Source organism: Cetorhinus maximus, chromosome 15, assembly GCF_964194155.1.
Source record: "Cetorhinus maximus chromosome 15, sCetMax3.hap1.1, whole genome shotgun sequence".
Lineage (NCBI taxonomy): Eukaryota > Metazoa > Chordata > Chondrichthyes > Lamniformes > Cetorhinidae > Cetorhinus > Cetorhinus maximus.
This window is the reverse complement of record NC_135893.1, coordinates 49,841,591-49,857,676: the sequence shown is the minus strand read 5'-3', so window position 1 is coordinate 49,857,676 and position 16,086 is coordinate 49,841,591. Positions and strand designations below refer to the sequence as shown.

General features: G+C 45.8%; 1 protein-coding gene across 1 annotated transcript in view; it reads right to left on the bottom strand.

Moving 5' to 3' along the window:
- LOC144691151 (uncharacterized) overlaps positions 1–16,086 on the bottom strand; it is a 369,111-nt gene that overhangs the window by 23,598 nt on the left and 329,427 nt on the right. Inside the window, exon 70 of the mRNA XM_078559217.1 lies at positions 6,401–6,510. Coding sequence (XP_078415343.1) covers positions 6,401–6,510 — 110 coding nt within the window. The remainder of the gene's footprint in view (positions 1–6,400; positions 6,511–16,086) is intronic.

Below are 16,086 nucleotides of genomic sequence, written 5' to 3'. Positions count from 1 at the left end.
ACCTCCCAATATCATCTTTCGGTTCAGAGGACAAGTAAATTATCTTAAATCACTTTACAACTTTGGTCACTCGGTTTTGTCCTCCCTAACAACAGTAGAAAGATGCAATAAACTGGTGAACAACAAGACATGAAGCTCAATAAAACTTTACAATTCCAGGACAGAAACATTCCTACGAATGACCTAAGCAAACTTATTTTTATTGTATTGGCGTATTTTCTTTTTGGTCAAACAATTTTGGTCACACGCAATAATTCACTCACCATCTTTGAATTTATTAAGGGATTATTAAGGCAACATGTTCAACCATTCTTACAACTTATTCAATGTTGAATATTTCCAATTTGATGTGTTTATGCTTATTAGAAAATATGGATTCCATTTTACTCAATAGAATGATGTTTGCTAAATGCTTTAGCTAACTTATGCACTGCAGTGTAGCCTTATGATATGATCACATCTGTTTGCAAGTTGAAAATAATCAAATTCACTTAAAGTAAAGCCAAATGCAATTAAGATTTAAAATCAGAAAATACTGGAAATGCACAGCAGGATTCCAGAACTTGACAAACAAAAACAGGCTATTGTTTTGCATGTGATTCTTTATCAGTGTTGTCAAATTCATTAGTCACTATTTCATGTATAAGGACTGTTTTACTTCTTCAATGTGTTCTCAGTAAGAGGCTTTATTGAACTGGTTAGAAATAACAGCCTACAGTCAGCTTGCCTCATGGCAGAGTCACATGGCTGTGTCCCAGACACCACCATCACCATCCCTGGGTATGTTCTGTCCCACCAGAAGGACAGACCCAGCAGAGGTGGCAGCACAGTGGTACACAGTTGGGAGGGAGTTGCCCTGGGAGTCACCAACATTGGCTCAGGCCCCAATTAAGTCTCATGGCATCAGGTCAAATATGGGCAAGGAAACCTCCTGCTGATTACCATGTACCTCCGCCCCTCAGCTGATGAATCAGTGCTCCTCCATCTTGAACACCACTTGGAGGAAGCACTGACGGTGGCAAGGGCACAGAATGTACTCTGGGTGGGGAATTTCAATGTCCACCACCAACAGTGGCTCAGTAGCAGCTCCACAGATGGAGCTGGCCAAGTCCTAAAGGACATTGCTGCTAGACTAGGTCTGCAGCAGGTGGTGAGGGAACCAACAAGAGGGAAAAACATACTTGACCTCATCTTCACCAACCTGCCTGCCGCAGATGCATCTGTCCATGACAATATTGGTAGGCGTGACCGCCGCATAATCATTGTGGAGACGAAGTCCCGCCTTCACATTGACGATACCCTCCATCATGTTGTGTGGCACTACCACCGTGCTAAATGAAATAGATTTCAAATAGATCTAGCAACCCATGACTGGGCATCCATGAGGCGCTGTGGACCATCGGCAGCAGCAGAATAGTACTCAGCCACAATCTGTATCCTCATGGCCTGGCGTATCCCCCGCTCTACCTTTACCAGGATATCAACTCTGGATCAATGAAGAGTGCAGGAGGACATGCCAGGAGCAGCACCAGGCACACCTAAAAATCAGGTGTCAATCTGGTGAAGCTACAACAGAGGACTACTTGCGTGCCAAACAGCATAAGCAGCAATTGACAGAGAGCTAAGTGATCCCACAACCAATGGATCAGATTTAAGCTCTGCAGTCCTGTCACATCTAGTCGTGAATGGTGATGGACAATTAAAACAACTCACTGGAGGAGGAAGCTCCACAAATATCCCCATCCTTAATGATGGAGGAACCCAGCACATCAGTGCAAAAGATAAGGTGAAGCATTTGCAACAATCTTTACCTAGAAATGCCGAGTGGATGATCCATCTCGGCCTCCTCTGGAGATCCCCAGCATCAGAGATGCCGGTCTTCAGCCAATTCGATTCACTCCACGTGATATCAAGAAACGGCTGAAGGCACTGGATACAGCAAAGGCCATGAGCCCTGACAATATTCCGGCAATAGTACTGAAGACTTGTGTTCCAGAACTTGCCGCACCCCTAGCCAAGCTATTCAAGGAGAACTACAACACTGACATCTACCCGACTATTTGGAAAATTGCCCAGATATGTCCTGTACATAAAAAGCAGGACAAATCCAACCTGGTCAATTACCACTCCATCAGTCTACTCTCGATCATCAGTAAAGTAATGGAAGGCGTCATCAACAGTGCCATCAAGAGGCACTTGCTTAGCAATACCCTGCTCATTGACGCTCAGTTTGGGTCCTGCCAGGGTCACTCAGCTTCCGACCTCATTACAGCCTTGGTTCAAACATGGAAAAAAGAGCTGAACTCAAGATGCAAGGTGAGAGTGACTGCCCTTGACATCAAGGTAGCATTTGACTGAGTGCAGCATCAAGAAGCCCTAGCAAAACTGGTGTCAATGGGAATCAGGGGGAAAACTCTCCAATAGTTGGAGTCATACCTAGCACAAAGGAAGATGGTTGTGGTTGTTGAAGGCCAATCATCTCAGTTCCAGGTTATCACTGCAGGAGTTCCTCAGGGTAGTGTCCTCGGCCCAACCATCTTCAGTTACTTCATCAATGACCTTCCTTCCATCATAAGGTCAGTAGTGGAGATGTTCACTGATGATTGCACAATGTTCAGCACCATTCGCAACTCCTCAGATACTGAAGTAGTTTATGTCCAAATGCAGCAAGACCTGGACTGACAGTGGCAAGTAACATTCACACCACGCAAGTGCCAGGTAATGACCATCTCCAACAAGAGAGAATCCAACCATCATCCCTTGATATTCAATGGCATTACCGTTACTGAATCCCCCACTGTCAATATCCTGGGGGTTACCATTGACCAGAAACTGAACTGGACTAGCCATATAAATACTGTGGCTACAACAGCAGGACAGAAGCCAGGAATCCTGTGGTGAGGAACTCGCCTCCTGGTTCCCCAAAGCCTGTTCACCATCTACAAGGCACAAGTCAGGAGTGTGATAGAATTCTCTCCACTTGCCTGGATGAGTGCAGCTCCAACAACATTCAAGGAGCTTGATACCATCTAAGACAAAGCAGCCCGCTTGATTGGCACCACATCCACAAACATTCACTCCCTCCACCACCGACAAATAGTGGTAGGAGTGTGTACCATCTATAAGATGCACTCCAGAAATTCATCAAGCCTCCTCAGGCAGCACCTTTCAAACCAATGACCACTCCCACCTAGAAGGACAAGGGCAGCAGATAGATGGGAACACACCACCTGGAAGTTCCCCTCCAAGCCACTCACCATCCTGACTTGGAAATATATCACCGTTCCTTCACTGTCACTGGGTCAAAATCCTGGAACTCCCTCCCTCCCTCCCTGGGTGTACCTACACCACGTGGACTGCAGTGGTTCAAGAAGGCAACTCACCACCACCTTCACAAGGGCAACTAGGGATGGGCAATAAATGCTGGCTTAGGCACATCACGTAAATGAATAGAAAAAAACAAGGTGGTACACTTAGTAAGATTGCATTTTGAAAGCCCCAAACAGTCACAATGATTGATTAGTAAATGAAAATGAATAATACATATTGTCCCAATATGAATATTTGCACGGTATATGCATGTGTATTTAACCCTTTGTGTTAGTATAGTAAGCAGAGAGCTAGATCTTGACTTTGTACAGTGTTTAAACCAAATGAGAGAGAATTCACAATCTGTTTTACCCCTTACTGACCTCAGTGGAAATAAAAATCAGAGGAGATATATGGGCTTCCAGTTCACCATTACCTTGTTTGTACTGTTGTGTGTGTTTTACATCCTCAGTTGCTGTTTATTGATTATCAACTGAAGTGGTGCGCAGTGCCATGGAAACACTAGCAACTTGTATGGGTAGAGAGCTTTTATCGTTTTCAGCTGGATCAGTCGGAATAATGGCTCCAGGCAAACGAGTCAATAATGGGCAGCGCCAACAGGGTCCATCGTGTCAAAGAGAAAAGGACAAAGGACAAAAGGGTAAGCAGCTGCTAACCATGATCTGGATGGAGAGCAGGGGTCAGCCAGGCATGTCTTGTTGTGTGAGTCAACATTCTCTGCCTCTTCACTCCGAAACCAAAGAACTGCCAGTGACTGCTGGACAAAAACCGCAATCTGCACTAAGTTGTGCTGTGTGTGATCGAGGCCAGAATTCTAAACTTTGGTGAAAGAGAAAGACTACAATGTTTTTGCACTGCGTGTTTGTTAAGTGAATACACATGTGAAGCAGATTATTGTGTCCAAGGCATTTTCTACCAAAATTAATGCTTGTGGTTAAAATACAATTGCAGTAGCCATGCCTGTGACTGATTTCCATTGAACATTCAATGTGCATTCAGGATCCAAAGAATTTTAATGAAATAATAAGATTTTTCACTTTCTGATGCCAACTAAACATTTGTAACATTTTATGATTTTATTTCTGATGTTCAGATTTTCTTTACCTTATACAAGAAAGCCTACTAACATCAAACTAGGAAATTGCAACAACAATTGGAACTGATTGAATGTCTTGTTAATAGTGAACTTGAACACCCAGGTTAAATAGCTAGCTTTCCTGAAGTGCAGATTGTTGTATTGTAATTGCAAAATGAAGTCAGTGTCAACAATTTTTTTCTCTTTGTAAAGCAAACAATTAAATCTTACCACATCTATAACTCTATGGGCAGAATATTCCCCCCGTCAGTGGGGGGACGTTGATGGGCGGGCGCACACAGGCGCGCTTCCGATCGGCGCACAAAGGTGCGCTTCTGATTGGCACCCACGATCGGAGGCGCGGTGCCATTTTACGTGGGCGGGCCAATTAAGACCTGCCCAGTGTGACGTCTGCAGGGAAGCGCTATGCACTCCCTGTGCGGGCAGGGGGAAATCCCTAAAATCGAGAGTGTGATCTTTCACGCACGTGCACGAAAGAGCGCACTCATCTCCCTGAGGCTAAGTGCAGCCTCAGGGAGATCGGCTGCACATGTAAATAGAAAAATAAAATTTCCCGTACATGTCCCCTCATGTGACACTGTCACATGAGTTGGGACATGTTCATAATTTCCAAAAAAAACTTTATTAAAATTTTTAAAACTCTACATGAAACCTCATCCCGCCCGTGGATGAGGTTTCATGTTTTTTCTAGTTGCCGCCGGTGTTCCTGGCCTGCCCACCAACCTTAAGGTTGGACGGGCAGGTCAACGAAGTACCTTAATTGATCTGCCAATGGCCTCAATTAGCCATTGACAGGTTGGCTGGCCCGCAGCTGATTTTGCTGCACTCCCACCTTCCTGAAAATTTAAATGGGGCGGGATGACATTGGGAGTTCCGGCCGACGTCATCCCACGTCATTTTACACGTCGGCGAGTGGGCCCCGCTGATGGTAAAATCCTGCCCTATAGACTGTTCTGCTTAAATTGTAGATCGTAATTATTTGATTGTCTACTTCACTTTTCATGTTTGTGTTGGCAGAATGAAAAGGAACTAAAGCTTCTTAAAAAATTTGTTCATGAGATGTAGGCGTCACTGGCTGGGCCAGCATTTATTGCCCATCCCCAATTGCCCTTGAGAAGGTGGTGGTGAGCTGCCTTCTTGAACCACTGCAGACCACATGGTATTGGTACACCCACAGTGCTGTTAGGGAGGGAGTTCCAGGATTTTGACCCAGTGACAGTGAAGCAGTGGCAATTTAGTTCCAAGTCAGGATGGTGAGTGGCTTGGAGAGGAAATTGCAGGGGATGGCATTCCCATGACTCTGCCACCCTTGTCCTTCTAGATGGTGTAAAATTAGGCACATGGCAGAGCGCCATACCTGTCGCAGCCTACCTGCCTCTGCTGGTATTTTACCAGCTGTGGACGTTGGGTGGCCTGCTTACCCTTGGGCCAATTGAGGCCCCTAAGTGGCCAATTAATAGCTGCTTCAGAACCACCTCCCACTGCCGCTGGTAAAGGAGCAGTGGCAGTGCGTGGGGGGCTGCCCATGCTACATGGTGAGGCCTTCAAATTAACCCCAACAGCCTTGCTGTGGCCTCAAGGTTGGGTGGGGGGCAGGTGTCGGGGACTCTTCTGTTTGGGCACCAACAATGGAGGGCCCCCCCACCCACTACAACAGTGATCGCCACCCCCACTTGTTATGCCCCCAACCCCCTGCCTCCTGATTGGCAGCCCACCCCCTTGACGGTGATTGCTTGTCTGGCCTCGGCGAAGCCGGCCTGCCTTACCCTTGGTGCTCCTTGTGGGAGTCTGATTGGCTGGCACCTCTTGGAGGCAGGACATCCTTCCAGGTGAGGGCGGAAGCTATGACCTTGCTGTTAAATCGCTTCCCGGCCCTGTGGAGGTGGGCACGCCCCCGACTTTTCAGCTGGGAGGTAGGTTCCAGCCAACAATTTCATCATTGGCTGTGAGAGTGTGCTAGAATCAATACTTTACCTGCCATTTCTGTGCAAACTCTTCCACATCTTCAGTCTGTGAATGATTGGGTAGTGTGAACTCATTTCCAGCTTCATTATCATTTGTTCCAAACAGACCAGCTGATAAACCTACAAATAACAAGTAAAAGCATGTATAATAAACTCTGTTTAGTCATTTCTTTCATATAATCTTATAACTATTTTGACGCTACCAGCACTCATGCTTTAGGAGGCTGCCAGGTTATTACAAAGAAATACTATTAATAGTAAAAGTCATTGTTATAACTTTGCTGCATGTTAGAGGGATAGATACCGTCCTCTTCTGTGAAGAACGAGAATCTTGAAGGGTATGTTACCTACCCGATGATAGGATAAAGGATATCTCACGGCAACTGGAAAGGAACTTGGAAGTTGGTGGGGGGTGGGGGGCGGTGGGGGCTTATATTGGACCAAGAAGTGGAGGGGGGGGGGTGAGGGGGTGATCCTGCTGAAAATGCAGGTGAAGGGTAATAATCTCTGGATTATTGCCTGAGCCGTGTGCAAATTGGTATCGGAGCAGACAGATATGGAGAATGAACACATGACTAATAGGCTGGTGTGGGAAAGCAGGATTCCTTTTCATGGAACATTGGCATCAGTTCCAGGACAGAAAGGAGCTTTATTGATGGGAAGGGCTCCATCTGAACGGGGACAGGACCCGAGTCTAAGCGGAAAGGGTAAATAGGGAGATGGCCAAGCCTTTAACCTAGTAAGATGGAGGGAGGGATGTACAAGAAACGTAAATGTAAGCAAAACAGGGAAGGACAGCACTGGAAAGAATAAAATAAATTGATGGCAAGGGAAGAAATAGCGTTATAGAACAGGAGTCTACAAAGATGGTGAAACATAAAGTGAGAGAGAATCCTGTTAAGAATGAGTTAAACTATCTGTACAGCAATGCACATAGTGTCCGTAATAAAACAGGGGGACTGGAGACAATCATGAGTTGGGAGGAACCAGACAGGAGGGATTACTAAAACATGGCAACAGGAAAATCAGGCCTGGGAATTAAACATTATCTTTTCTAAATATGTTATACCCTGTAAAGAAAATGGGGAGTTGGAGTGGTGTTTACAGTTCACTCAGAGAATCCCAGTTGTATGTTGTAGTCTGAGCTATCGATTGTGATGTAGAGGCTCCAACATTCTTTCTATCACATGGCTGACCAGGAATCTCTCCTGCTTTTACCACCTGCCACTGGTGTGTCCTTGAAGGATTTGCAAGTTGGTGCGCAACCTGCTTGGCCATGTTATGAGTGCATCTTCCTTGGCCATCAAGTTCTGGGGTGGGACTTGAACCCAGAGCTTCTGGCTCAGAGGCAAGGACGCTACCCACTGTGCCACTAAACCTCCCAAAGGCGGAGTAGCTGTACCTAACAGGGAAAACATAATGGCAGTAGAGGAAAAGGGAGACAGCTTTCAGCATGACAAAAATAGAATCTATATGTTAGGGATAAAAGTTAATAAAGGATCTACCACACTAATTGGTGTCATCTACAGACCACCTAATAGTGGAAGGGAGGTGGAGGAAGAAATATGCAGACAAATTGGAGAATTGAGTAAAAAACATAGAATAATTATTCTGGACAGAAGAGGGAGGTAAAGGGGATAAGGCAATGGAGCTCCTGCAATGTGTACAGAACTTCTTTCTAACCCGATTTGTAAAATGTCCAATAAGAGAAGATTCACTACTGGATCTAATAATGGGGAAGGAACCAGAGCATTTAAGTGAAGTAAAAGTAGGGGAACATCTAGGCAATAATGACCATAATATAATACAATTTAAGAAGATGATAGAGAAGGACATAATTATGACAAAAGCCAGATTTATAAATTGGAGAAGAGCTGATTTTATGGGGCTGAGAATAGAAGTCCAGAAAATAAAATGTGCAATAATATTGATCAACAATGTAGATCAATAATCAGAAATATTTAAAACGGTGTCCAACAGAGTGCAGGAAAAGTATATCCTGCTTAAAGGAAAGAACAAACTAAACACTAGTCAGATTCCCTGGATGAATAAAGACATAAGAGAACAACTGAGGGTTAGGAAAGAGGCATTAAGTATATTGATAGCAGAGGAGTGCAGGATAAGAGAGAATACAAAGAGATTTGGAGAGAAATAAAAAATAGTAAGTCAAACAGGAACGATGAAATTATCAACATAAAACAAAATAGTAAAATATTTTAAAGGTGTGTCAATAAAAAGAGGAAGGCTGTGATAGGAATAGGACTATTAAGGGATAGACAGGATCATACTACAGGTAACGATAGACAGATGGTAGAAATATTAAATTATTTTGCTTCGGTATTTACCAGAGTGATAGAACAAGTAGACAGGGCATTGAAAGACGAGATGAGCAATGAGTTAAGTATATTTAAATTTAAAAAGTGATATATTGATTAAACTAAACAGACTCAAAGAGGATAAAAGACCTGGTTCAGATGGATTTCATCCACATTTTAAAAATAATCTAGGGAAGAGATACCAGAGGCATTACTACTACTTAATAATTTGTTCAAAGAAAAGGTGTAGTCCCAGAGGACTGACAGATAGCTAATGCAAATCCTATATTTAAAATGGGGGACAGAACTTGTCCAGGGGATTATAGATCAGTAGCTTAACATCAGTCGTAGAAAAAAATAATGGAATCTCTACTCAAGGAGAGAATAGAAAAACATCTAGAAATGAGAAATATAACAATGAATAGTTAGCATGGATTTCAACAGGGAAAATCTTGTTTGGCCAACCTTATTGAAACAGAGAGAGTAGACAATGGTAATGTGGTAGATGTAATTTATCTAGATTTTCAAAAGGCCTTCGATAAGGTGCCCCATTGTAGATAAATGAGTAAGATCAGAAAATGTGGAGTCAGGGGACATGTGGCAGAATGGATTACTAGTTATTCAGAGTAGCAGAAGGTGGGAATTCATTTTTCACTGGGATCAGGGCTGGTTCCACTGCTGTTCACAATTTACATTAACAATGTAGATTTTGAAATCAAAAACACAATCTCTAAATTTGCGGATGACATCAAATTGTGCGTAGGGAGATATTCATCGAGGAGGACGGCAATAAAGTACAGGAGGACATAAATAAACTTGTAAATGAAGTCAGCACCAATAAGGTGAAGTTCAATACTAAGAGGTAGTACACTTTGGTAGGTAGTATAAGGAGGTCCATAGTACTTGGAAGGTGCAAGTCTAGGTAGGGTAGGGGAACAAAGGGGTCCTGGAATAAAAATACACCAGTCACTGAAAGTTGCCCCACAGGTTAGCAAGGCCATTGAAAAACAAACCAGGCACCAGGTTTTATTTCTGGAGGGATAGAATTGAAATGAAGGGAAGTTATGCTAAACCAGTATTGAACCTTGGTTAGACCACAGAGTACTGTGTGCAGTTCTGGTCGTCGTATTATAGCAAGGCCAAAGAGACACTGGAGAGGATGCAGAGAGGATTTACAAGGATGAAATGTGCGGGTATACATATCAGGAAAGGATTGACAGGCTGGGTCTCTTCTCTCCTGAAAAGAGGTGACCTAACAGAGGTCTTTAAATTTAAGAACAGTTTTGATAGAATGGATACGGAGAGAATGTTTCCCCTTGTGCGGAAGAGCATAATCCACAGCAAGATTAGTGCTGGCTGAATGCTGAAATAATTGAACTGAGCAGGCATGCTTCCTATATTGATAATTAATGGGTGTGGGTTAATCAAACACCACGATCCCCAGGCCTGTTTATGGATGCTATCAAATTTAGCCTCCTACAACTTTACAATGAAACTTTCCACAGCTTTTTGGATCACAAAAACAATATCTAATCTGTTATGAGCCAAACATTTCTTGGAAGTTTGAGAGCAACATAGTCTGTGATGATGCAATGCTTCTTAGAAGCAGCATTTTTTCTGATGGTCCCGTATATTGAGTGTGCCATCAATTTTATGATTATCGAGATACGGAGACCAGGCCAATTTTCTTCTTTATTGGTTAAGTGTTTTGGTCTCTGCTTGTTTCCTCTTCAGTTGGTGATTTCTACTGTTATATCACATAACCTGGCTCACAGCAGAGTAAATAATCCTACTGTATAAAAAGAACACTTCTGTAATGTCTTATTATAGAATTTTGCTGCAATGCATCAGCCAAGGAGAGTGATCTGATTTTTCCAGAAAAACAGTCACATAGAGAAAAACTTTCCCCCTGTTGGGGGGTGGGGGTGGGGTTGTGTGGAGGCGGGCATGAACCCGATTGGCGCCTCCGATTGGGGCCGTGCCGCCATTTTACAATTGGCCTGCCCAGCGTGACGCTTGCCCGCAAGCGCTGAGCACTCCCTGTGTGGATGGGCATGGGGGGTTTCCCTGAGTCAGGGACGGCGCTCTTTCACGCACAAGCACAAAAGAGCGCAGAAATCTCCCTTAAAAACTGAAATCAAGTAATTAAAAACTTTTAAAACATGTCCCCTCATGTGGCACTGTCACATGAGCTGGGACGTGTGAAAGAATTATTTAAAAAATTTTTATTGAATTTTAAAACACTTCATGAAACCTCATCCCGCCCGTGGATGAGGTTTCATGAAAAATGCGAAGGCCGCCTGGGCTCTTCGCCTGCCCGTCAACCTTAAGGTTGGACGAGCAGCTCATTCAATTGCTTTAATTAGTTTTTAACAGGCCTTAATAGGCCTTTGACAGTTCGGCGGACATGCAGCCGACTCGGCTGCGCACTGGCTGAACTGGAAATCTAAATGATGCGCGGTGACATCAGGACACCCGCCCGACGTCACCATGCATCATTTTACGCATCGGTGAGTGGGCCGACCGGAGAATTCTGCCCACACATTTTCTCTTTAATCACATTCAAGGGGAGCTAGTGGCATAGTGGTAATGTCACTAGACTGGATTAGGGGACATGGGTTCAAATCCCACCATGGCAGCTGGTGGAATTTGAATTAAATTAATAAAATCTGGAATATAAAGCTAGTTTCAGTAATGGTGACCACGACAATTATTGTCATTAAAAGCCCATCTGGTTCACTAATGGCCTTTAGGGAAGGAAATCTGCTGCTCTTACCCAGTCTGGACCACACATAACTCCAGACCCCACAGCATTGCCCTCTGAAATAGCCACTCAGTTCAAGGGCAATTAAAGATGGGCAACAAATGTTAGTGGAGCATTGCTAACAACATCCCACGAATGAATAAAGGAAAAAAAATCCGTCAAAATTAAAATAAACTCAATTACGAGTCAACCAAACAAAAATCCTCCTCTGGATATATTACCAAAACCATTGCCCACCCACCACACCACATTGCCTCAGGAGTAAAATTCAAAATGTAAAAACAATCCAATGGCCAACAGTTCAAAAAACCAGCATTTTACTCATCCCATCTTTTAGTATCTTGAAGAGCGCTCGCCATCCTCGCACATTCCAACATAACTGCCTGGGCCTCACCAATATAGTCAGCCTCACATGCAACTATACCCTGTCTTACCAGGCCCATCCAGCTGTGGCTAATTGAACCAAGCATCCATTATGGGCAAATGTGCAGTGCAGCCTTCAAAACAACACAAGCCCTAAGAAGACAATTAGGATTTTTTAAAAAATCAAGCAACTAGACTATAACTGCTTGAATTCATTGTAGAGTTCCAGGCCCTGGGCAGCACAACTCGCCATCTCCTATCCTGCAGCAAACTTTATCCAGCTGCTCTATCTCTGTCAACTCCAGGCCCCTCCACTATACCAGCCTCTGCACCACTGCACTTCCACTCTATCTGTGCGTCCCACTGCAGCCTGGACTTCACCACACGCTCCCTTCCTTCACCTATTTTTAAAAAGCACAGCGGGCAAATTGACCCTTTAATTAAAAAGACTAAAATACCCGTAGTTCGGAGATTGCAATAAGTGATATATAAACACTTAATGAATTGATAATCAAATCCCTTTCTCTTCTATTTCAACAAAGGCATTAATCTGTGTAAAGTAACAATCAGAAGAATTTGATGCCAATGGATTATATGTTCATATCACAAAGTGTAATTTATAGAGCTTGTTTGTTTAAATTAAGGATTCAACATGATAGTATTTCACTGCGTAACATCAAGGTTAGATAATTCATTATGATCTTGTTTATTTATGCTGTGAAGGGTTAATATATAATAAAGATACAAGCAAAGTTTATTAAGTATAAAAATAAATATTTGTCCAGATAATGAAATTCCAAAACAGGATCACAAATGGAGGTTAATTACAATGAGTATGGTAGCAAATTTAAGATTGCAAGAAAGGCAAGAAAACCAAATAAGACATAACTAATTAGGGAATAGTGTTGCAAATAATTTTAAAATATTGAATAGGATATTTAAAATAGCCTTTTGTACTTTCACCTGTTAAGCAGCGTCATATGGGGCAGAATTTTCCTGTTGGTGTGCGGGGGCGGGACTCGCACGCCAACACATAAAATGACGCGCGGCAACGTCGGACAAGCATCCCGACGTCACCATGCGCCATTGCGATATTTTGCTGGGTGGGCGGGCGATGATATCCGATGCGTGCCCGTCATTAATTAATGGGCCACTTAAGGCCCTTGACTCACCAATCGATGCCGATTTTTCGGCGCCTGTGTGATCTTTGGGTCAGCGCATGGGCACAACAGGCAGCAGGGTAGGACACGTTTGTATAAACCTCATCCACGAGCGGGATAAGAGGGCTCAGTGGGGTTGCGAGTGTGCCCTGTCAAATATTGACTTTTCAAAGTTACTGATACTTGCCTGTGTGATCTGCAATACTTCAAAACGCACACCAGCTGCTTTGTCTGGACTCACAAGCTTCAGGTCAGCACTCTGCGGTGAGGAATCTTTTCTGGGCCTGCAGGTTTCAGGAAGCCTTCCCTTAGTCTGGGAATGGGAGCTGAACTCTCCACTGGAGGCACCTCCTCGGAGGAGGAAGGGAGGGCTAGAAGGGGGAGGAGGCCAGGAGTGTACACTCAGCCTCCAGGGGAGCCACCTTTGGGAGGACAGGCGCAGGCACAAGGAGCGCAGGGCCAAGAGGTAGTCCAAAGTGGAAGGGGCCGCAGAAGACGCCACTACCCTGCTGCCAGGGTATACAGGTGGTGAACCAGCTACCTCAATATGTCTGAGTTGCATTGCCGAAGGAGGCTCCATCTCTCAAGGGACACAGTCAACTACATCTGTCAGATGATTGGGCCTGAGATCTCCGCGAACTGTGTGGGTGTACACCCCAAGCCAGTGGTTCTAAAGGTCACAGCTGCCCTCAACTTCTGTGCCTCTGGCTCCATCCAGGGCTTGGTGGGTGATCTTTGTGGTGTCTCCCAATCATCAGTCCACACTTGTGTCAAGAAGGTTACAGATGCTCTGTTCAGACGGGCATTGACCTTCATCCACTTCCGTTGGGACCAGGCAAGCCAGACACAGCAAGCCAGAGGCTTCGTGGCCATTGCTGTCTTCCCCCGTGTCCAGGATGCAATAGACTGTACACATGTGGCCATCAAGGCGCCAGCAGGTGAGCCCGGTGCCTTCGTCAACAGGAAGGGCTTCCACTCCATGAACGTGCAGATAGTGTGTGATCACAGGATGCTGATTCTACAAGTCTGTGCAAGGTACCCAAGCAACTCCCACGACGCCTACATCCTCAGACACTCCCAGGTGCCAGGGCTCTTCAGTGCTCTGGCTTGGCTTGATGAGTGGCTGCTGGGTGACAAGGGCTATCCCCTCAGAAGGTGGCTCATGACGCCTCTCCGCCATCCATGAACAGAAGCTGAGCAGCGGTACAATAGGAGACCCGCCTCCACAAGGGTGTGGTGGAGAGAACCATCGGTCTTCTCAAGATGCGCTTCCGATGCCTGGACTGTTCAGGGGGCGCACTCCAGTACCCCACCAGATCGTGTCTCGGTGACAGTGGTTGCATACTGCGCTCTCCACAATCTTGCGCTGGAAAGGGGGGACGCTGTGGACGATGAAGACGTCGATGCAGTGGCTGCGGCTGCACATGATGAGTCCAGCAGTGAGTCCAAGGATGAACACGCACAGGGAAATGCTGATGGGGTAGACGCTGACCCGGGCATACTCCAGGGAGGCAGGGACACCCGGGAGACTTTAGTCCAATGAACCTTTAGCTAGCACAACACATATGGACCTCCAGGACAAGCCTAGGCTGCAGGCTCCACACTCGATACTTGAGTGCAAAATCTGCCTGGATAGGAACATCAACTAAGGGCCTTCTTAATAAAGTTAATAAAGAATGTTCCACAAATCACTCGTAACATTATTGGTAACCATCCACCTGCAGAAGAAAGGAGGCACCCTCAGCCAGGGTGACATGTCTGAATTTAATATTACAACCAAAGGAACTTAAGAAAACAAAATGACAAAGGTGTTAAAAATCACACCAACTCATAAAGACCTCATTGCGGGCCAACACAAAAGCACCAGTGATAAACCCGTGGTGTGCCTAAGGCGCCTTATGTTTACGTTTCTGGGTGCTATGTCTTGGTGCTGCCCCCTCGCTGGGAGTGGCATCTGAGCCAGCCTGCTGACTCTGCTGTCCTGTTGGCCTTGATGACCTTGGCGGTCGTCCTCTGGCCAGTGGAGCCTGTACTGGCCCCGCCTGGGAGGGAGTTGCCAGTTCCACAGCTGCCATCTCCCCAGTCGTTGCAGCCTCATCGGATGCAACGGTTACTGGCAGAGGAGGAGCTGCCGCCCTCATCCGGAGCGCCCTGAGAGGTACCCACAGAGATGACAGGCAGCTGCTGTGCCGACGTGAGGTCACTTCGGACCTCCCTGCTCACCGTGGATGGATGAGCACCGAGCTGGGAAACTTGGTGCCCAAACCATCTCCCACACTGGCACTGACCAGCTGAGGTCAATGCCGATGTGAGGGTTTGCTGGTCTGAGCGCATCCCCAGGAAGCACTGACTGGTCTCCTGGAGGAGCCTCTCCATGAGAGTCACCACTCTCTCCATGGAGGACGCATGGCGCTCAGCCGTGAGGCTCATTGCATTGGAAATAGTCTGCGTAGACGCCTCCACCATGGACACCAAGCCAAGCATATCCTCATGTATCTCCATGAGATGCTCCCGCACACCCGGCCGCATTTCCTGCGCTTACTGCGTTGCGGACGACTCCAGAGGCACATCATCAGCCACCAACTGTGCATGTGCCTGGTCTCCTGCAGTCCTCCGACTGCTGGCGCCATGGGCACTCTCTGTCTCTGCCAGCTCTTCCAGCGAGTGTGAAGTGCCCTCACTGTGCCCCGGGACACTAGCCAATGTTCGAATTCCCACCGAGGTGCTAGTATCTGCGCTGGTGCCTGCCTGACAGGGATGGTGTAACACTGGTGAGTCTGTGATATCAGGGCCCGCAGCTGTGAGAGGGGACCTCTGCTGCTCCTCCTCCCGGCCCTGCTCTGCTGATGCTGGAAGGAAGAACAAAGACAATGGATCAGTTAACGTGGAGACAATTTCACTCTGCATCCCTGTCCCCTGGATCATTATGCGCTCATCCTTCCATAAGCAATGGTCCAGCCATGTTGCAAACTTCAATCACTGAACGTTCAGCACTGCCATGGCTGTTGGGAGAACAATGGTGACCTCAATGCTGGGCAAACATACCTGCCCGTGGCACCCCAGCCTCACCGACACCGGTGGACCTGGGCACATG